Source organism: Tupaia chinensis, unplaced genomic scaffold, assembly GCF_000334495.1.
Source record: "Tupaia chinensis unplaced genomic scaffold, TupChi_1.0 Scaffold000710_1, whole genome shotgun sequence".
Taxonomy (NCBI): Eukaryota; Metazoa; Chordata; class Mammalia; order Scandentia; family Tupaiidae; genus Tupaia; species Tupaia belangeri.
This window is the reverse complement of record NW_006160234.1, coordinates 1,812,898-1,835,949: the sequence shown is the minus strand read 5'-3', so window position 1 is coordinate 1,835,949 and position 23,052 is coordinate 1,812,898. Positions and strand designations below refer to the sequence as shown.

The following is a 23,052-nucleotide window of genomic DNA, read 5'->3' as shown; positions in this document are numbered from 1 at the left end:
CGCCCATAAAGAAAAAAATTTCAAAAAAAAAAAAAAAAAAAAAAGAAGTGAGAAAAGGGCAAGTGGTAAATGATGAAGCCAGAAGAAGAAAGATGAAGCTGGATTGGAAAGACTATTTTTGAGATGGAAGCCACAGAACTCAGATGGGGACGGGGATGAAAAGGAGGCAGGAGCAACAGCAGCTGGTGGCTGGTCAGACCAGGAAGCTCGACAAAGAATAGAGGAAACACAGCGCGTGTAGGAGGACACATGATGAGTTCAGTTCTGGCCGTATTTTTATCATAGAAACTAAATCTAAATGCACAAAATCAAACCCCACAGGAGGTGGATACATTTCTCTGTGAAGCTGAGGAGTCAGTGTATTGTCCTACATTTCACTTGAATAAAAAAACCTATATTCTCCCAACACAATCCCCACATACCTCCCAACTTTCCTTGAAACCCCGATGCTCCAATTCCAGAGGACAGTCGCCCTCTCTGGAGGTACGCCTGCAACTTGGGACCATGATGGCGGCTCTTGGAGAACTGCAGATAGAATGCTAGATGTTCAAGAAGTCTGTGGAGAGGGTGATGTCTGATCTGAGAAGCTTGAAAATGGGGAATGGATATTGATCCATGACAAAATTCTTGAGTACTTTGAAAAGTGAGCCAGCAAGCAAGCTCCCTAGGAGCCAGAATTGATTTAGGAAGAAAACCTTATGTCAAAGTAAATTTTATATATTTTCTTTATAAAGAAAGATGGAAAAGGGAGAGTTGGGGGTTGGGGGGAGAAACAAGGCCAGCTTATGAGAGAAAATGTAAGAGGATATTACAGGAGTGAGGAAGAGAGAAAAAAGAACCTCTGGAGGGAGTTATAGAGTGCTAACAAGCCTGAGAACCAGGGAGAATAATAACTGTTTTCAAATATCTGGAGACCTGTTGTGAAAGAGAGGCCATTTTACCTATTCTAGAGAATAAGAGAAAGCAGAGTCAGGACCAGTAAGTGGAAGTTATGGGAAGAAAGACTATGATTCAATTTCAGAAAGAGCTTTAGAGCATTTTGGCCTCAGTGAACACTTCACGGCTGGATCTGCTCAAGCCAAAGCTGTTGGACCGCCTTCTTGAAGTGGGACAGGGGTTGTAGAGCAGTCTTCTCTACTGGGGGGGAAATAGGTCATTTCAAAGTTCCCTTCCAGTTCACAGGTGCAGGCATCACTTGGCTCTGAGCCGCTCTCTGATGTTACCAGGCCTCCTTACACACCCAGACGCCGTCTCTGCAGCTTTGGCCTCTTGTCCCAGGCTAATAAACCTGTGGTTCTCAGACTTCATCTTCTGACCTGGCTGTGGTATACAGCCACCAAAATGCTCAGAGCTCTACTTAGTGGTTGCAGAAGACAGTGAATGTATTATCAGCCTCCGCAGTCATGTTTCTTGTGTGGCATTTGAGTATCTCGTTGAACCAGGCCAATGTTCAAGGACTTTCAGAGGCTCCCCTTCTTTTCCATGCCCTTTTTTTTCTTTATCAGAATTGACAATTTAGAACATAGACAGAACAAGTCTCCTAAGAAATGGACTTACAGTGATAAAGTTTATCCCCGTTACTAGTAAACCAACAACGTAACCCATGTCGAGGGATCACTAGGTGTTTACATGCCTCTGTGGATCCAGGAGTACGGACTCCCCTAAGAGTCTCCCTTCCTGTCCCTCCTCCGTCACTAGAATATCCCCAGGTGAGGCACCAGTACTCCTGGCACACAGGAAAATGAGAATTCTCCTGGGTACCGGGGCTTGTAACAAGGCCATGGTGCAGTGCTGTTCTGCCTACCTCATCTTTCTCCCCCCAGGGCTTTCAGCCCAGCCAGTGAGATTCTTGCTCACTCCCACTCATTCTTATGTCTAGAGTTTGTTTGCTTTTTTCAAGAAAAGGAGGAAAGAGGCATACTTCTGGGCTAAGGAAACAGCCTGGCAGGGTGGCAGAATTATGGCACATTAAGCAGGTGCAGGGTGGAAGATACGACAGGGCATTCTGCTAGATTTCTGAATCTTTCCCCAAACATTCTCTGGTTATAATAGCTCTAATCTGCCTCTCCTCCCACCAGTAAAGGAGAAGTCATTCGACTTATTCTAGACAAGTAAGAGAAAGTAGAGTCAGAACCAGTAAGTGGAAGTTATGGGAAGAAAGACTATGATTCAATTTCAAAAAGTTCTTTATAACATTTTAGGCTATTCTATAGAAGCTGGCTTCAGTGAATACCTCATAGCTGGACCTCCTCAAGCCAAAGCTATAGAGTGGTTGTCTATACTGGGTTTGAAATAGGTGACTTTAAATTTTCCTTCTAATCTACAAGTGAGGGCATCACTCGGAAATCCCAGCTTGGTCTCTTTCACTGCTTTATCTATTTTTTTTTTTTTTGAGAGGTTTTTGCTATAGGGCTTGTGTGCTTGCCAGAAAGACCCAGAGAGACAGAAAGCAAGAAATCACCCCCTGGAGGGGATGGCCACACCTTAATCCCTTCTCCTCCATTCTCCTCTCGGGTTCTTGGGCACACACGCACACGCACCTGGCGTAAGTTTAAGCCACCGGGTCTGGGACTCGAACCACGGTCGACTACATAGGAGTCCAGCGATGTAGCCATTATGCTCTCTGCTGGTCCCTCACTGCTTTATCTTACTGCATAGTGTGCTCTGGCTGTGAAGGCAGACTGCCCCGAGCATATGCCAATACTGTAAGAAAATACAACTTTAACTAAATACCTTAATCATCAGAGGTTATTTGCAGCATTGAAGGTTTCTTCTGGCTTATGAAAATATTTCTTAAAAAATAAAATTTCCAAGTGGCCACGTGTATTTATAAATCAGTATCTACTTGATCCTAAAGTCAGGTGCTAGAGATTGACTTAACACTGAATTTCTATCCATTGCTGGGCAAAAAAAATAAATAAATAAAAAAGATACTGCATCTTTGAAATGGCATCAAGTGTCCTTCCAGTAGAGGATTCAATTTGCAGATATTTGACTTACACTGCACTCTTGTAGGATCACATCGGCAGTGCAAAGCCAATGCATACACAGAATTCACTGGGGTGCATTGTTTTTGCAAGATCTGTCTGTGGCTTCCTCCCACTTGGGTCCCCAGAGTCCAAGTGCAGATGGAGAACTCTCCGGAAAAGGAGGACTACATAGTCTTTGAGTAGGATGAGCCACTGGCCTGCCACTTCCTACTTCTAGGCCTGCCTTCTGTAGCCCAAAGATCTACAGGGAAACCAAAAAACAAAGGGGCAGAGAGCATAGGGGCAGGGGGACATCTGGAGGTGCCATTTCACTTGGAACATTAAGTAACCAAGGCCCGGATGATTTATTTGATTAAACAATACTCACTGAATAGTCAGGTCCCCCATCTTCTGGGTTGCATGCTGGCTCTTCCTCCTACCAGTTGTGTGATACCTCTAACGCTCAGTGCCCTCATCTGTAATGTGGGTGTACAAAGAGCACACCCTTGTAGCTCTTAGGAAATTTAAATTGATGTTTATAAAGCACTTAGTAAAATGTTGGGCATATCGTAAGCATTGTACATATATTAGCTGTTGTTAATAATGTTACTGATATTTCACAGTAGAGACAGAATCCTTTGCTGTCTTTCCTTTAGTTAAACTGAAGCTTTGGCCAGTGCTTTTGCCCTTTCAGAACCTCTTTGCCTTCTTATTCCTTCCTTCCCATGGGAAAGTTAGGGAGACTGGTGAGAGCCTGATGTTTGGATCCACGTCTCAGTGCTGTGTAGAGTCCAGGCATGGAGATCCCAGGTTACAGAGGCTCTTGTCTCTTGGACCTAAATGCTTTCAAGTGGGTAGCCCCTCTAAGCATTTCTTCTTCCTCTCATCTCACTTGGCCAAGTGCTTTCTGAGGTCCTCTGCCCAACCCTTCTGCAGATTTCCTCATTCTGCAGGCCCAGTAATGTCTTCTCTACTCTTGCTCCACTTAGGATTGGGCAAATCAGTCAGATGAACAGTGAGATTCAGTCATCTTTAATGTGAGGCAGGGGTATGAGAGTAGGATTAGAATCCCCATCCCAGACTCAAATCCAAACCTTCATCTGCAGTTAGTGTGCTTAGAGGACCTATGAACAGACTCTCCTGTTGAATCTTGGAGGGGAATGCGTGTGATTGGCACAAGAACCAAACTCCTCTCACACAGCCCTTGGTACTGCGCCAAGACCTTAGCCATTTCTAGTCATCTGCTTGCATGGGTTTTCCTCGAGGGCAGATCTCCCTGAGGCCTGGGCTGTGTCCCGTCATGGCTATGTCCCCAGCACTAGTGGAGCAGCCCGCACACCCAGAATCTCAGTAAATATGTGCTGAATGAAGAAATATCCCACCACGTGCCGCTTCACTGTTCTAAGCTCCATGTACTGAAATAGTTTCCTTGTGGGAGATGTGGGAAGATCTGAGGTGGGAGAAATGTGGCAGAAGCTGAATTAAAAAGAAAAAATGAGAATCTCTGACCCAGAAAAAAAACTCTCCTCTTCAAGAGAATAAAGAGAGAGAGAGAGACCACATGACTAGCCCCTGTCCCTGACCGCTTGCATTGGAGTGACAGGTTCCAGTGAAAAGCTACCTCACTCTTTTCTACACATACACATCTCTAAGTAGCAATTCATTCATGAATAAAATTAATTATTTCTGAAAGCAAAAATTAATCCTCTTCTTCTCTGCCTGACTGACTCAAAATCTCTCTACTAAATCTCATCAGAAAACAAAACCAATCTTGCCTTCTCCCCTGGCTGTCCTGGGTGCTCCTTCCTTTCTTGCAAACTGTTATTTTTACATTTTCTCTTCACAGACCATCTTTGCAATCTTATCTTAAGTCAGGGCAGCTAACGTGGGTGTAGCCCTAAAAGTCATGGGAACATTTGGGACGAGAGTCATTGTGTCCTGGAGAACTTGGAACTGGCATCCTAAGCATTCATTTTGATCCAGCATTCAAGGACCAAATTTATCTATCATTGAGAATATATTGAATGTTTTCTTCTCCCTAGCACTTGAGGGGCTAGATTCCAAATTACATCTCAGCATACATGCTGTCACCCAAACTGGATTGCTGATCCAGAAATCAGTGGGGTCATGTTTTCTTCATCCTACTGCAGTGCTCAGAATAATGTTTTGCACAAAGAAGGTTCTCCCTAAATATTGAGTTGTTAGGGAAGTCTTGATGCATTTTTGCATAGCAAAACCTAGAAAAATATGTCACGACTTTCCTTATGACCTAATACTTGGGATAGGACCAAATGAGCAAATGCAAGGTGTGATATGCTTATCCTGAAAATGCAATTTTTAAAGCATAAGTGATAGTAGATTTTCATCTGAACTGCTCACCATGTTTTCATTAGGTGAGTGTTTACACTCCATTTTTCCAAAGTAGAAACAGAAAAAATCTCCTTTGGTCCTACCCTCTTCATATGGGCAATTATTTTTACTTTATTTACCTCTAATGCTGGAAAATGACAGGCCCCTCCATGTGAAAGATTTTTAAAATTGCATCCTGGGGGGCCAGCAGGTGATGTGGTAATTAGGATGCTGGACTCCTACATGGGCAACCATGGTTTGAGTCCTGGACCTGGTGGCTTGCTTTCTCACTTTCTCTCTGTCTCTCTCTCTCTGGTGAGTGTATGTGCCCTACAGCAAATTAATAGTAATAATAATAATAATAAATAAGATAAAATTAATAATGGTAACTTAAATTAAATAAACAACTTGTTACAAAAGAAAAAAGAAAGAAAGAAATTGTATTCTGGTAGCAATTAGTATAAGAGATATTTGGAGGGACAGGATATGGCGGAAATAACCACTTGAGAAGACCAGGAAAAGGAGAGGCAAAGTTATGCACTTCTTGACACTCATCTTATACCCATGGGACTGGCAGCTCAGTTCCTAAACTATATTTTGTGCTTCCATACCTTTGATTAGACTGTTTCTGTGTCAACAACATGATTCCACCAGCCTCCTCCTGGAGAGTTTCCAGTCATCTATTGGTTTCCAGCTTTCTTTGGCTTTTCTGTGCAAAGTAATCTAGCACTTTCTCCGAATGTAAGTACTATTAGTTCCATCAGGTCAAAAAGCTCTATTCACCTTTTTCATGGTTTATTGTCAGTATCTAGTGGAACAACAAGTACAAAGTTGACACCCTCAAATATTTGAGGAGACTTCAAAAAGTTCACGGGAAAAAATGGAATTAAAGTACACTTTTTGGTGCAAAAATGGAAATCCATGCACAGGTTTTTAACACACATTTTCTATGAACTTTTAGACAGCACCTCCTGCTTATTTAGTGAATGAATGTCTCTGTTATGGTCATGAATTGTAGTCATTTGTGTGCTATTTTCCTTGCTCCAAGAGAGAACACTTTGTCATTCAGTTCTGCTACACACACAAGAGGGACTTCATAGAAGTCTGCTGTGCTGGACTGGTATGTTTCCCCACCAGAGATCGAAACGAGAGTTCGCACAAAGACAAGGACATGCTGGCGCTCATCTTCCAAATACTTCTGGAATGAAATTACTGAGTGAAGGTTTGAAGTGCCTTATGCTGGCGCTCCAATCCAGAAGAGGTGCCAGAGGACTAGATGTTTAGCCAGCGCTGGATTCCTTTTTTTTTTCCCAACTGCCAGAGAGAGTGTGCATACACTAGAGAGAGAGAGAGAGAGAGACAACGAGAGAGAAAGCACTCCCAATGGGATGTAGTTACACTGAAATCCCCTCTTGAACTCTCTGGGCATAAGGCCAGCAGGCGTAGTTGTTGAGGTGCTGGGTTCCCATATGGCCTACCGCAGTTCAAGTTCCAAACCTGGTGGCTTGAAACTCATGCTAGGTGCATGTGAGTGCATGCCAAAAATCCCAAGAGGGGAAGGGATTTCAGTGAGGCCATTCCCTCTGGAGAGTGATTTCACTTTCTCTCTCTCTCTGCCTTTCTCTGTGTCTCCAGAAAGCACAAACGTCCTATAGTAAAACTCTCTTTAAATATATGTGTGTGTGTGTGTATATATATATATATACACACACATATACACACATATCACCAGGCAAGAACTTAAACTGTGGTTAGCCATGTGGATTCTGGGTCCTCTAGCTACTGGCCCCAGCACTACACTCTGGATTAAAGCAACTTCTCAGCATTTTGTTCTGTCCCTCTCTCGTTCCTCACTCTTGTGGACTGAGAAATAGTGCCTGTGACCAAAATTGCTATGTTGCTTATGAGTTTGCTCCAATTTGAGTCGCAAGACCAGCTTGTGTGTCATTCCTTTCTCTCCTTCTATCCCAACAAACTCCCTGGTGGTCAAACTGTAAACCTAATGAGAATCAGAGTTTAGTCAGTTTTCTGGGGTCCTGCTAGTTTCTCCAGAAGAGCTAACCTCCTTCCTTGCCCTTCCCGCCCACCTGAGAGCTATGCTCCCCTTGGAGCGCTGCAGCCGCATGGTAACATAGCCTTTCTCTACCTCTGTAGCTGTAATGAACACCTAGGAAATCACTGGGATTTACCTAGGCAGCCGGAGGTTGCCTTTGGTTGCCGTTTATTTATGTGGATTGTGATCTCTTAATTGGAGATGGTGCCTCTCCCAGGGTTCACTGTTTATCCAAATCAGTATTTGTTAGTCAGTGAGACGTGGTCCGGATGATAAATCAGCTCTGGGCTCCTCCTGTGATTACTTCCACAGCTGCTCCTGCTTCCCCACCTCCCCATCTCCCAGGAGGCACCCACAGGCTGCCGCTAGGCCCTCCAGCCTTTTCTGCTTTTAAACTTATCTCCCAGCTGCTGTACGTATGCTTATGAGTTCATGTGCCTTGGCGCTAATAACTCCTGAATTTAACCTCCCTTGACGACTATTCTATCTCATTTGGAATCTCTCCTGTAAATATTCTCACTACCTCCAATGCTTTGTAGGGAATGTGAAGGCTTCCTTTTCATGAAGCCGTCTCTTCTCCATTCTGCTCATCCTGACACCCTTGTCCATCTTCAAACACTTAGTATAACCACAGCACTCCTTGAACTTTGATGCCAGGGTGTTCATCTGGAGAACTGGTTCACAGGCAGGTCTGGGGCGAGTCCTGAGGCAAAGCCTGTGCTGCTGGCCCACACTACACACTTTGATTTGTATAGATCAAATATTTGGTTGTGCCTGTTGTTTGTTTCCATCACATATTACTTTTTATCCTGATGAATTCCAAACAGACTTTTGGGTTACTGTCTGCTGAAAAACGCTTTTGCCTTAACTGCTGTCATTCACCATGCCATCTAATTCTCTCCCTGCATGCCTGCCACAAAGTGGATTTCAACTTTGTTCTATTTTCCACTTTGGTTCTAGATACTTGCAAACTTTTCCCAGAATATGATGTTCCTTGATCTTAATGAAGGTATTTATTCAATTTATTCTATTGTTTTGTTTCCTTTGTGAAATATTTCTAATCTATCCTCATACCTTTTCTTCCTCAAAAAGAAAAAAAGAAAGAAGGTAGCTAGAAATGGAGTGATAATAGCTAAGGTTAAGATTTCAAAACACATCTGCCTTCCTTCTCTGACCACCATGTTGCACTCATCATTCTGGATCATATCTAACTTTCACTCTTAATTTTAATTTATTCTTTCCAAGTTTTAAGTGTTTTATCCTAGTGCCTTGGATTTTTTCCAATCCCATGATTATCTCTCTATTAAAACCTTAATACAAAAAGAAATTAAAAAAAAAAAAAAACAGACTGCTCATTACTTTGATTTGTAGCAAAGAGAGAATGGAACATTACCGCTAGAGTGTTTCGAGAAACCATATTTACATTTGCATCAGTTCAATTTAGGTGCCTGATTAGGTGGCGTGTCATGATGAAGATGCACTTACCAGTCACAAGGAAGTGGCGTGGTTGGGAGTAATGAACAGGAGACTTCAAGTCAGGAGCCCTGAGTACTATTTCTGGCTGTGACTGGCTACCTCCCTGACCTTGAACAAGTCCATTTCAGATCTTAACAGCCCCCATTTGCCTTACAGGGCTGCTGTGAGAGGTTGATCACTTCATGTTTGCCGTAGTGGGGGCTATAGACTGCAGCAATGGAGAGAGCTTACGTGGTTACAAGTAGAACTGGAGCCAGGATTGCTGCTCTTAAGAGACAGTGTCTGAGAAGTGGGCTAAATGCTCAAATGTTGGTCTGACAGGGCTATGGAACATGCTGAGAGGTTTGTCAATGAAGTTTAAAGCTTGCCAAAATTGGTGAGATGTCTAAGCCCACCTGGATCATGTGTCATTTAGGAGGGCTTAGACAAAATGTTATCTTTTTTCTCTTAACAACGTATCCTTCACAGTGTTGTACTTCTCTTTTCTTACATGGAAGTGTTTTATCCTTGAGAGTAGGAAACTGGCAGTGTCCGGCTTCTGAGGAGATGCCTAAAAAAGGCCTGCTCAGTTAGCAGTCCCTGATGTTAGGAGCAAGAGCTTTACCTGTGGCAACTCTGGCATATGCTGGAAACCATCTTTCTGTCCTAGGTCCCCACGAGGTGGTATGATTGTGCCTCAGAGAAGATTCCATCATCCTTCAGTCAAAGTCCCTGCCCAGCAAAGAGCTAGACTGAGGGGTAGGAGTCAATATGCTTAAAAAAGGAAAGCAAGAGAACAATATTCCCCCTTCTAATACGGATCTTCAAATGCTAAGCTCTTAACAGACATTGACACAAAGATACCACCCATGATTCTCATCTCAAAGTCATTCTTGCATAGGCTAATGTTCATTGAGAATGTTCTAATAATAATAGATAATATTTATTAAGCACTGTTCTACTATCTGAAATCAATCAACTCATTCAATTTTCACATAACTCATTAGGTGGGACTATTATTTCTTTACAAATAATAAAATTGGGGAATCAGGAAATTAAGTAATTTTCCCAACATTATAAAGGTAGTAACCTGCAGCTCCAGGATTAGAACCCATGCAACCCGGCTTCAGAGCCTCCACTCTTAATTATCTATGCCTACATGAATATAAATTTGTAGGGGGGACAACAACTTTTAGGGGTCTACAGTTAGAAAGACTCAAGCTATTCTAGAATGACTTGTCATGTCCTCAAAGTGAGATACTCAAATAAGAATGGGTGTAATTTGGAGTTAATAGATGTAATTAGGACCTTATTGAGCCATAGTTGTGATCTGCTTAATAGCTAAAAGGAGAAAAGGTCTCTTCCTTGTTGTCTAAGAGGACTTGAGAGATTCTACAACAAATATTCTGGTCCCACTGGGAAGTCTTACTCTCCTCTATCACAGTCCTTCCCCTTTCTTATATGGATACCACCTGATTTTTTTTTTAAGAGAGAGATTTTTGCTATAGTGCGTGTTCACTCACCAAAGAGATAGAGACAGAGAGACAGAAAGTGAGAAATCAACCCCCAGAGATGATTGCCGTGTCACAATCCCTTCTCCTCCATTTTCATCCCGGGATTCTGGGCACACACACACACACACACACACACACACACGGGCCTGGTGTGAGCTTTAAGCCATTCGGTCTGGGACTCGAACCATGGACAGCCATGTGGGAGTCCAGTGATGTAGCCATTACACCATCTACTAGTCCCACCATCTGATTTCTTTTCTTTTCTTTTTATTATTATTTTTTAAGAGTTTTTGCTACAGGGTGCATGCGCTCACCAGAAAGACAGAGACAGAGAGACAGAAAGCGAGAAATCACCCCCCAGGGGAATGGACTTGCCACAATCCCTTCTCCTCCATTCTCCTCTCAGGATCTTGGGCATGCACGCACACATGTCTGGTGTCAGTTTGAGCCACTGGGTCCGTGACTCAAACTACGGTCGACTACATGGGAGTCTAGCAACATAGGCATTACACCAACTGCTGATCCCCTCACCATCTGATATCTTAAAGAATAAAATGAAACACTGATTTTTTTTAAGGCCCACTATTTCCCCATAAAGCATTCTGCTCTCTCTGTAAGCTTTTTCTCCCTCTGCTCTTCTGGATAACAGGAGAGACATTTGGGGATGACTTCCATGTATGTTTCACCAGTTGTGTAACCAGATTTAGTCAGCATATCTAAGGTTCCAGATTTGCCAGAGGACATTACTTCTTGACACATAAGGGAAAAGGATAATGTGAATTTCCACTGGGATAACATAGAACCCTACAAGGATCCACAGAACTGCTGTTTTCCTTAATAATTAAAGGCAACACTCCCAGAGTCCTCCTGGAGCAGCGGCATGTGACCATTCTCTTTGCCGCACCAAAGGGTCACAAATCAGAATACTGCATTCCTGTCAGAATGACTGGTTACTGTTTCCCCAAGTACAGGTTCATGTGCAATAACTGACCCCAGAGAAGCAGAATGGCACAGTGTAAGAGCTTGTCACATTAAATGATCAGAAAACCATTACCACTGATAGAACGGTTGATGGTGCAGGAGTGATTACAGACTCTCCCTATGGGCCAGCCCTGAGCTGCCGCCCGTCGTTAAGTGGCTACCAGGCTATCCAGACTTGGGACCAGGACTTGATGACAAGAAAAATCTACCGAAAGGAAAAGGAAATCGGTGGCTTATTTCCTGTAACTCCTACAGCACTTCGAAGTAGATAACAGTGTTAGGATTCCCAGCCTGACTTCCATTCCAATACACTTTTTAAAAATTATTTTTGGTAATAACAGTGCTCTTGTGAGATCTGGGATAAACTGAAATGTCTAAGGTAAATTAAATCTTATTTTACTGGACTGGGGGGATTCACTACTTAAAACACATTCTAGAGTGGATTATCTGATTTTTTTTTTTTTTTTTTTTTTTTTTTTTTAGAATGAAGGAAAAGTGAAATCCTTTGACAAAGAGAAGGAAGACCCTGAATTTGTCTTACAAAAAAATCTGTGGGGCATACGTCTAGAATCTTATATATATATACTGAGAGCCAAGCTCACCCTCTGCTCTGTACCTCTTACTCCTCAGCTCTACCTGAGCAGGTGTTAGCTCAGCCTCTCTCAGCCTGAGTTGGCGCTCTCTGCCTCAGTGACTGTGTGAATTTCCGCTGTAGTCTTTGGAGACTGGTGTGGACCAGAGCCACTGAAGCAGGGAGTATGAGCTTCAATCTCTTCTAGCACCAGACTGGATCTCAGCACAGTGGAAGAGAAATGGCTTCTGAAAGGAATGCTTGGCAGGCTGTTCTTGAACATGAGATTCTGTTTCTGTGTGCCTCTGGAGCCACAAAGTAGCAGCCCCTCAAATCTGATCTTGCCCCTTTGTCACTTCTGAGTGTAGGAATTGTGAGCCAAATGGCTTCTACAAATGGCTGTTCTTTTAACATTTGGGAATCCTCTAGTGCCGAATGCCCCCCAAACCTTGTTTTTGATCTCTTGATATTAACCTAAGCAGGTTACAAGGTTATTGCAGAAGTTAAACATAAATAAACAAATCAAATGACTCTCAGAAGAAGAAAAATGTCCCTCAATACATTTCAAGGACCCAGACTCTAAATCTCACTACTTCAGAGCTAACCATGGCTCCTTTCTAGCTGTGTGCTCTTTTGCAAGTTGCTCAGTTTCTCTGGGCTTCAATTTTTTCATCTGTAAAAAGAGAGCCAGCAGGTGGTGTGTGGTTAAGGTACTGGACTCTCACATGGTCAACCATGGTTCAAGTCCTAATCCTGGTGGCTTGCTTCTCACTTTCCCTCTCTCTGCCTCTCTCTGTGGTGAGAGTATGTGCCCTGTAGCAAATTTTAAAATAATAAATAAAATAATTTTTTAAAAGAAGAGAAAAATTGTCCTGACACAGAGTTTTTTGATTAAATGAGGTAATTTACATAAAGCATGCTAAGTGGTAAGTCTAGCAAGGGATCCCAAAATAGAATGTACATAGGACTAGAAATGCAAATACTGAAAAGGTAACAGTAGCAACCTCTAGATGCCACAAGGATGGGTGATTTTTGTGTTCTTGTTTTTCTGTGTGCTTTTTAAGTTTTCTTCCTTTTATTTATTTATATAGATTTTTTGCATTAGAAATTAATTTGTAATTAGAAAATATGGGACCAGCAGTTAGCATAATGGCTATGTCACTGGACTCCCACATAGACAACCGCGGTTCGAGTCCCGGACCCGGTGGCTTAAACTCATTCCGGGCGCGTGTGCATGCATGCCCAAGATCCCAAGAGGAGAATGGAGGAGAAGGGATTGCGATGTGACCATCCCCTCTGGGGGGTGATTTCTCGCTTTCTATCTTTCTCTCTCTCTCTCTCTCTCTCTCTCTCTCTCTCTCTCTCTCTCTCTCTCTCTCTCTCTCTCTCTCTCTCTCTCTCTCTCTGTCTTTCTGGCAAGTGCACACACCCTAGAGCAAAAACCTCTCCAAAAACCAAAAAAAAAAAAAAGAAAGAAAGAAAAATACCATGGAAAAAAAGAAAAAAAAATCAGCAAAGGGTCTAGGGTTGTCTAAATATGTGGATAAGGTGAGGAGGAAAGGAAAGAGAGGGCTAGGAGGCAACAGTGCAGAGGGATGGGAGGTCTGAATTCATGCACAGTCCTGCTGCTGTTGTGCCTGGCTGATCCCTCCTCAGACTTCCAGACAGGTCTCAGATTTGACTTTCAGCTGCCATGCTCCTGGGGGATGTGCCTAAAGGGCCAGGAGGTGCAGTCCACTTCTCCCATCAAGGCCTGCTGAGCCTGTGGCATTGACCAGGGTGAGGGCAGGTTTGTCCCTGACCCTTTCAGGGCTTCCCAGGCCTCTTCATGTGGGACCTGGAGCTGCCCTTCCTTCCTTTGCATGTCTAAGTAATTACAACTCATAAAATTATCTAACCCATTAGTTAAAACCCGGCCCCAGCGTTTGACTCTGACCTCCTAAGGCAGCAGGAGCCACACGCTGACTCCATGCCTCCCGATTTGTCCTCAATTTATAAGCGGCACAGGCTATAAATAGAAACCCTTTTGCTAAGTTCCCCAGGAGGCATCAGCAGGTTTTCCAGCTTGTATGTTTATTTTCTTTAATAAAAAAAAAAAAAAAAACATGGTAGGCTATTTCTCTGCTTGGTGCTCCTCCCGCATCCACCTCGGGTTCAGTCTGAGGCCTTGTCTGGCGGGGCCTGCCCAGGGTGGGTTCTGGGGAGGTCCCACTCACCTGTAGATCCTGTACCTGGTGGTGAATCCCTGGCGGAAGCGCTCCATGAAGTCGGCGTTGGCCGACACGGCCAGCACCCAGCCGGGCAGGCCCAGAGCCAGCAGGGCTGCCCACGGGGCGGCCGCCGGCCGCCGCCCTCTAAGCCGAGTGCCGCACTGCCACCTCATGCTTCTCCCAGGCGGTTGGCTTCTTCATTCTCTCGCCACGCTCTCCCGCTCGGTGCTGCTTCTCCCCGGGCTGCGGAACTGAAAGAGCACAGAAGAAGGTGTCAGCTGGGCACCCGGTTCTCGCTCACCCCAAGGGCCTGCGAGCACCAAACACCATGGAACAGCCCATTCTGGAAATCCTTTATCCTGGTAGCAAAGCTTGGCTGGAGGCAGAGTTAATCGAAGCATTCGGTGTATATTATTTCATTTCATTCTTAAACCTAGGAGGAAACGCTATTGTCATTTTATAGACATGGGGCTACTAAAAGATGAAACTAGAATTTGAACTCAGGGCTCCTGGCTCTTAACCCTTAAGCTGTATTGTCTCCATGTTTCCTTCCTGGACTCAGCGACAACATCCGTCCTGTCTGCTTCTCTCAAAAGTGTTCAATATATTTCTGCAATTGACACATAAACTGTGTGTTACCTCTAGACCTTGATGTAAGGTAGAAGAAACCCACTTTTTTTTTTCGAGTTTATTTTATTTCTTTTCTTTAAAAAGGGGAGAGAAAGATAGACACTCTCAACAGGGTCTTGTCACAATGGCAGTCCCCTTTCCCCAGTCCTTTGGCTTGTCAGGGTCCTGGGCACATATGCACCATGTATGTTTTAGGGTGACTAGAGATCTGATCCCATGGTTGGCCACATAACCTTTAGTATTGCAGTTTGGCAGGCAACTCCATTTTACAGATGGAGAATTATGGGGCAAAAAAGTAGTGAGGTTGAGAGCCAGCAGTTAATAGAGTGGTTAAGGCACTAGACTCCCACATAGCTAACCGCGGTTTGAGTCCCAGACCTGTCAGCTTGAAACTCACACCAGGCATGTGTGCATGTGTGCTCAAAATCCTCAGAGGAGAATGGAGGAGAAGGAATTGCAGTGTGACCATCTCTCCGGGGAGGGTGGATTTCTCGCTTTCTATCTCTCTGTCTTTATCTGTCTCTCTAGTGAGCACACATGCCTTATAGTAAAAGTCTCAAAAAATAATTAAAAAGAAAGAAAAGAAGAACACTGAGGAATCATTGCATCTCTAAAGCCAAGTGAATTTGGGCAAATTGATTCTCTGGGTTTAGGGTTGCCTCTAGAAAATAGAGAGGCTTGACTAGATTATATCTAGACCTCTTCCAGCTTTGAACATTTTGATCTATTCTTTTATGGAAAGCCATGCAGAGACTAAGCTAGAATGAGAAACCAGGTTAAGATATTGCCATCTTCAGAGCAGATTGGCCCATACAAAAATAGCCATCATGCTCTTTCTCCTAATCGGGTGGCATGGAAATGCCACTAGAGCAGGGGCCTTTCCAGCTGTCCTCTGTTCCAGCTCCTGAGAGCACAGAGCAGGCCTTCAGACACCCTCCTTGAAGAAATGAATGCGTACATGCCCTGCCCTTTCTGATTTGAAAGGAAGATGCTAGGAAACAAGTAAGATCCTGGGCTTTGGAACTCGGGGCTACCTTGTGCCATGTCACAACTCTCTAATTTCCAGTGCCTGCGCTTCATCCAGAGACAACTGGTTACCTTTATGAACCCCTGGGCAGATGCAAGACATGGCTCAGAGCTGTATGCCTTCTTGGAACTGTAATCATTCCTTCCATCTTTAATTTCTAGCATGTGCTGTCAGAGTCTTGCCTATCTCCCCTCCCCAAAATCATTACAGTGCAAGCCAGAATAACTAACTCAGCTCCTATAGCCATGACTTGAGGACTATCTCTGGTTGCCCACACCCAGAGATAACTCCCTGCAAGCAAAGCAGGGGGCGTGAACTCCCAGGCTCTTCCAGACTCCTGTGAGGGCAGGCAGAGCAGACCTCAGCACTCGATTCACATCCTTTCCAGGGTCCCCCAGGGCACTCTGGGATGGCTCCAGTTCTACAAAATCACTAGATTTCTCTTGGATCGATGAGAACGTTCAAGGGCTACATAGAGGCTGAAACCAAGTATGAGCCCAAAGATTGATCGGCCTGACTGTGACAGACCCATTTTTCAGCATCTGCACAGGGTGCTTTGAGAAGAATTGCAGCTCTGCTGGCAGGGATTGAGGAGCAGAAGCTGTATGCCCAGTCATCCCTCCACTCCAGCTGGCAGGTAGTCTCCACCTACCATGTGTTGGGTGATTCTTAGAGGTTGCCACAGTAAGCTTTGCTTTGCTTTGCTTTGCTTTGCTTTGCTTTCTTTCTTTCTTTCTTTCTTTCTTTCTTTCTTTCTTTCTTTTTTTTGGCTTTTTAATTTTTTTTTTTTAATTTGCTACAGGGCACATGCATTGGCCAGAGAGAGAAAGAGAAAGTGAGGAAGTAACTCTTATGGGGAATGGTCACACCACAGACCCTTCTCCTCCATCTCTCCCTCCTTTTGGGATTTTGGGCATGCATGCACATATGCCCAATATGTTTCTCCAGCCACTGGACTTGAAACATGCTGTGGGCCACGTGGGATCTAGGTGCTTTAACCACCATGCCATGGGCTGACCCCTAAGTTTTTATATAGGCATTATAAGTTTACATTTTATCAGGACTCAGAGATTGAACAAAGAAATTGCAGAAGTGGAATATAAACCTAGAGCTGGCTCTCTATTTCCAGATTGGACCAAAGGCTGCCATGCTGTGTAGACAGTTTGAGCAGGCAGTAAGAGAGACCCTAGCTTAATGACCTGGGGGAGAGAGGGACTGAAAGAAGACTAATAAGACATCACCTACCCTACCAGATCTTCAAACATGATAAAATTCCGATAATTAAAATGGGTGATAGTAGCACACAAATTGGACAGGCAGATCAATGAACTAGAATAGATAGCTCAGAAATAAACCTTATTATGTATAAGAACTTGTATGTAAAAAAAAAAGCATCATAAACTAATTGGGTAGAAGAAATAATATTTTATACATAACATTAGAAAATTAGCTCCAGTTGGATAAAAAGTTAAATATGAGAAGTAAAATCCCAGAAAGGAGAATCCCCAAGTGTTCTATAATAGGCGTGCGTTACTTTTAAATCAAGAGGAAAAAAAGTGACTTAAAACTAAAAAGGGAAATCAGCCTTGCACATAGAGAGGGTAAGTATTTTTTTCTTAATGTGGATGAAATCTGATGAGGATGCCCAAAATGTTTCTCATTTAATCATTCACATATTCACTTATTGAAGAAACATAAATTGAGGGCTTCTAAGTGCTGGACACTACGCTAAGCATTGACTGTACAAACGCCAGTTCTCATCACATTACCTGAAACTCTACCATTAGTGATGAATTCCTCTTATAAATTATTGCTCTACTTTTTTTTTAAAAAAAGCATATTGATGGAGAAGAACAGAGAATGTTCACTTTGGAGACTGCAGCTATTTGACACAGAAGGCCAAAGCAGCAAACACAGTAAGTAGAAGTGAACAGACGAGTAGAATGCAGGATTCTAAAACAGCCCCCATTCCAATGTCCTCCCTGTGAATCTCACGTGATCCCTCTCCCTTTAAGTGTGTGCTGAGCCTCTGAGTTTAATGGAATATTGTTCTGATGATCCAGTTATTATTACTCAGTTGACTTTTAGTTAATCAAATAGGAGAGTATCCTGGATGGGCCTGACCTAATCACCCCTTCAGAGAAAGTAAAGTGTCACAGAGACAAGTCCTGGTTGGCCTAGAAGAGGGCATATAACCTTGCTGTGAACTACCTATGGAGACTATACAACAAGGAATTGCAGATGGTTTCTTGGACCTGAGAAAAGTCCTCAGAAAAGATTTAGCAAGTAAACAAGGAATCTGTCATGCAACTGCAAAGAAACAAATTCTACCAACAATCATGTGAACTCGGAAGGTGCTATGGTTTGAGTATGTCCACCAAGATTCATATGTTAAAAACTTAATCTTATGAGACCAACAGGTGGCATGATGATTAAGGTACTAGACTCTCACATAGCTAACCATGATTTGAGTCTCAGATCTGGTGGTTTGAAAATTACAGTGGTTGTGTGTGTATGTGCCCACTCAAAATCCCAGGAGAAGAATGAAGGAGAAGAGATTTCTGTGTGGCCATACTCTTTGGAGGCAGGGGAGGGGATTTCTCACTTTCCCTTTCACTGTCTCTCTCTGTCTTTCTTTGGCAAATGCATGTGCACTATGGTAACCTTAAAACAACAAGTTAATCTCTAATGGAAGTGTTGAGAGGTGGAGCCTTAAAGAGGTGATAAGGTCCTGAGGCCCTGCCTTCATGAATAGATTAATGAATAGATTAATGGCATTGGGCTAGTTATCATAGCAGTGAGCCCCCTATAAAAATGGTAAGTGTGGCCCACTTTCTCTCTGTTTTACACTTGCTTGCCCTTCTGCTTTCTGCCTTCCATCATAGGATGATGTAGTATAAACGCCTTCACCAAATGCCAGCATCGTGTCCTTAGACTTTACAGCCTCTGGAACTATGAGCCAAATCAATCTATTTTCTTTATAAATTACCCAGTCTGTGATATTCTGTTATAGCAGCAGAAAACCAACTAGGACATAAGAGAGCCCTTAGCCCCAGAGAAGTACTGCTTCCCTGGCCAACATGTCATTTTCAGATGTGTGAAATCCTGGACAGAGGATTCAGTTAAACAGTACCCAAAGTCCTAACACACAGAAACTATAAGATAATAAATGCATCTTGTTTTATGCCATTAAGCATGTGGCGCTTTCTTATACAGCAATAGAAAAATAGTGTAGACTAATAAAAGACAACTAACTTTGCCCTCTCTCATTCTGTATAAGGCCTAGCCTGGTGAGCATTCTTCATGCTCCCCTGAAAATGATCTGTTACTCTCTGTGTAAGAAAAAGGCTAGCAAGCAGTTTCTTCAGCAGAGTGATATTGATCATCTTCCCTAACTCAGTAGTCATACCACACCTTCTGTACCTAGTTTATGGACCCCTCTAGGTCAGAGGCCATGTCTTTATTTTTGTAACCCCACCTGATTCACACACTGTCAGTACTCAAATGTATTTGATGAATTAATTCCATGCATTTCATCAAGGGGTGATTGTGAGCCATGACAGCATGCAGCCTTGTCTAGCCATGTGACTTCTTGGTATATAACATCCTGTGTTGTAATATGGGGGTGGTACCCACCACCTCACCTCCCAGTTGAGGGTTTTCTAAGGACAGGTGAAAAAGCTATGTGCTCTTTGAAAGCAGCAAGCTATATTAAGTCAACGTGTGCTTCTTGTCATTTTTTGTTTGTAATTATGCTTTTTCAGAACTCACAATGTGTTGGAACCTGCCTGGTTATAGGAATATCAGCTTTAGAATCAAATGGTTTTGATTGCCGGGCCAAGTCTGCTGAGCACAGCAAGAACGCCTGAATTCAGTGCTGACTGCTCCTCTGAAAAACCTGGTCTTGGAATCATATGGTTTCCGCTTCATTGGTTTTTCTCAGGATCTGAAGATATTTTGCCTAAAAAAGTCTCTTTTTAAGAAAGAGTAGTTTCAAACAGGTTCTAAAATTTTCTTTAAAAAAAAAAAATCTGTAGAATATATTTCTTCACCTTAAAAAAAAAAAAGACAAAATAATTGCTGTGTTGACAGTTGTGTAAAAAAAAAAAAAATAGCAGGCCTTTGAAGGGGAACAGCTTTTGGCCATTTCCTGTTTATGCTCCACAATAATATCACTAGAAATTCTATAACAGCAACCTGTAAGCAAATCTTAGCCGTCCCAATTCTCACAGCTTCTGGTGGCACTGCTAATGTGCATCAGATAAAACAGCACCTTCCCCATTAATGCTTCCATTTTTCTTTCTTGTCCTAAAGCTGACCATGTGAGTAAATATCCATTACATTGCTAATGTAATGATGGTATATTAAACTAATGGCTAAGTAGGTCCTTGATGAGAAAAACTTATAAATTTACATATGAAAGCCCAATAATTACATTTACTTTGTGTGTACTTATAACAGTTTTATACCAAAACAAATAATAGATTAGCTTTGCACCAAAGATGCGAGTAGAACAAATCATGAACTCTTTGCTGAGTGCATTAGCTCAAATGTGTTTTTTAAACCATGAATTAAATGGGTCACAGTTTTGTCAGTAGAGAAAATCAGGTATACATGAGGTCACATGAGAAGTAGACAGTACAATCTTCAAAATAGTAGAGTTAGAAAAAATTATGTCTCCTTCACTCAGATTATTACTCCACTGAGGAGGCTTTTGGAGGTCTTTTGGGTGTGTCTTCCTGTTGTTTTCAATTTCCATGTATGTTGGGTGTATCAAAAGATAGAGCCATGAGGATTTAGGCATCGGCCTCTAATGCCCTAAGTCTTGGCAAGTGAGATAGACATAAAGGTTTCCTCCTTGAAAGAAAGTAGAGGAAAGGTCATATCTTGGAGGAGTTAGGTGTTTGATTAAGCTCTGGTTATAAGCCTGAAGAAAAGGTGAAATATGTGAGAGAATTCTTAGAATTAATAAAATTATTAATTATCATTAATGAATACTAGTATAGAGCATTTAATGTTTGTATGGTAGTTACTACTTATGAAGCATAGAAAATAAAATTGCCCTTTCATTTTTTTAATTAATTAATTTCATGAGAGAAAAAGTCAGACAATTACCTTGAACAGGGTCTCACACCACAATCTTCCCTCCCAGCCTTCCCAGCTAGCCTAGATCTCTAGCATCTAGTGGGTACCAGTCAACCTGAAAATTGAACCTCCAAATTTGCATGTGACTGTCAGCATTGCTTAGTAGCATGTGACCACTGAGCTGCCATGGCTAGGTCTAAAAATTACCCTTCTAACAGATGAAAACACTGATGCCAGGATAGAAAAAGTGAATTGCACAGGGGCATATATTTCAGTGGCAAATCTAGTCTACCCATCCCAGATTCCATAGTGTTTACTCATCCCTGGACAATTACATAATTTATAGCTATTTTTAAAAAGTAGGTGTCACCACATACAAGTTGGTGCCCTTGGCAAATTACTTCCCTCTAGAAGCTTCACTTTAGTAATCAGTAAAATTATTAGATAAGATTCCTATGATTTCGCCCAGGGCTGAAATTCCATAATTCCATGCCAATAGAAGGGGCATGTGTCTAAGGGGAATGTCATTAAGATTTTAGTCTTCTTTGGAAGGAGGCTTTGTGTTTCAGAAAGGGAGTGAAGCATAAAAGAAGTGAGGTCGAAAGCATAAATTTTTGCCTGCTGGAGCAGTGACATTTCATAAAATGAATATGCAGTGACATTAAATAAGTTTTCAAGCCATTTAAGTGGTTAATTGGCCAACTCTGTGAAGGAGATGTTTTCTTGATAAAATCTGAGCTTGTTATTGTTTTTTTTTTAAAAAAAAAATATATCACAGAAAATGTTATTTGTTCTTGTCATCCAAAATGTCTTGATGCAAAACTTTCTGTTTTTGTAGAAAGGGAGGGTACATAGGAGAAATGACATGATATTCTTAAGAGCAAGGAGAGATGGGGATGGGGATTATGAGCTCGGATCAATGACTTTTATTCTTCCTTTTCTTTGGGATGATCTGCCAGCCTCAACAGGAAATAACCATGGTGATTTTGCCCTGCAACTGTGTTCCTGCTGCACACCACAGGGCTTCTGCAGAGCTCATCCTTCCCCATTGGAACCCAGACAGGTGTGGCACTTCTGCTGTCACTGCCCTCCCCAGGCTCCATGGCACAACCTCCAGCCTCAGCCCCCAAGAACTGGCAAGCTGCATTTGATGCGTGTTCCCACCGCTAGTCAGGGAATAACTTAAAACTGGTGAGGATCTGGATATCCTCACCTCTCACCGAATAGAATCAGGTTAACAATGTTAATGATCATTTATGCAAAGATAAGAGCCAATCATAATTACTGTTTACTAAATGTTCTTTACATTAACTTGAGACCTTTCAAGAGAGGAGGTTGAGAGAAGTGAAGGCAATCTCTGGAGGCCACTTGACTAGAATGCAGAAGTGAGACGCAGATATTCTGACTCTGAGAGTAGTAACTCAGTTCTCACTATCTCCACTCAGCCCTGGCCATCAATCAATCAATCAGTTAATAAGCAGCATCTACACGTAAAGGCCGCCCTCGGTGACGGAAGTAAATTGGTCAACAAGACAGATCCAGACCTTGCCCTCATGGAACAGGAACAAACACAGGACTTGAGGATCCTAATAATCTTCAAAAGCCCCACCCACACACCCACATCCCCCACACACATAGCTTCGGGGCCATTAGACTTTGTAGGCTCCAACCTTTCAGGACTCAAATTTATAGGGTTCCCTGTGTGATAACCACCCTTCCATATATCAAGGACAGAATCATTTGTCTGTGGCTGAGGCATCATACTTGCCTGCTGGGTGTCCTTGGCACTTTTCTTGGCAAGATGAGCTAAGTTATCAGGCTTGGCCAGAAGCTTGTGTGATAAAGCCAGGGTCAGCATGACAGACCAGGGAGGATATTCTGCTCTAGAGTCCCCCTTGTGGTCCAGGGTTCTCCAGCAAAGGAAAAGTACAGTCAGTCAAATGGAACCTCTCAAAGAAAAGTTGCAAAGCTTGCCATTAAACCTATTGTCCATGGCCCAGCCATGGTGAGCAGGTGGTAGGGGAGCTGTTCCATGATGTTGGAGACCACATAAGAAAGCCCTGGGTTCATGTCCCATCCCAGGTCTGCCCAAACACATGGGATTTTCCTGTGATCCTGGCTGACTGTGGGGCTTGAGAGAGGACTGCAGCATGAAGACTCTGTTGAAAATCTCTCTCTCTCTCTCTCTTTCTCTCTCTCTCTTTCTCT

General features: G+C 42.8%; 1 protein-coding gene across 1 annotated transcript in view; it reads right to left on the bottom strand.

The window, feature by feature from the left end:
- BRINP2 (BMP/retinoic acid inducible neural specific 2) overlaps positions 1-23,052 on the bottom strand; it is a 137,204-nt gene that overhangs the window by 46,422 nt on the left and 67,730 nt on the right. The window contains exon 2 of the mRNA XM_006160885.2: positions 14,109-14,353. Within this exon, the coding sequence (XP_006160947.1) occupies positions 14,109-14,275 (167 nt within the window). The 5' untranslated portion in view covers positions 14,276-14,353. The remainder of the gene's footprint in view (positions 1-14,108; positions 14,354-23,052) is intronic.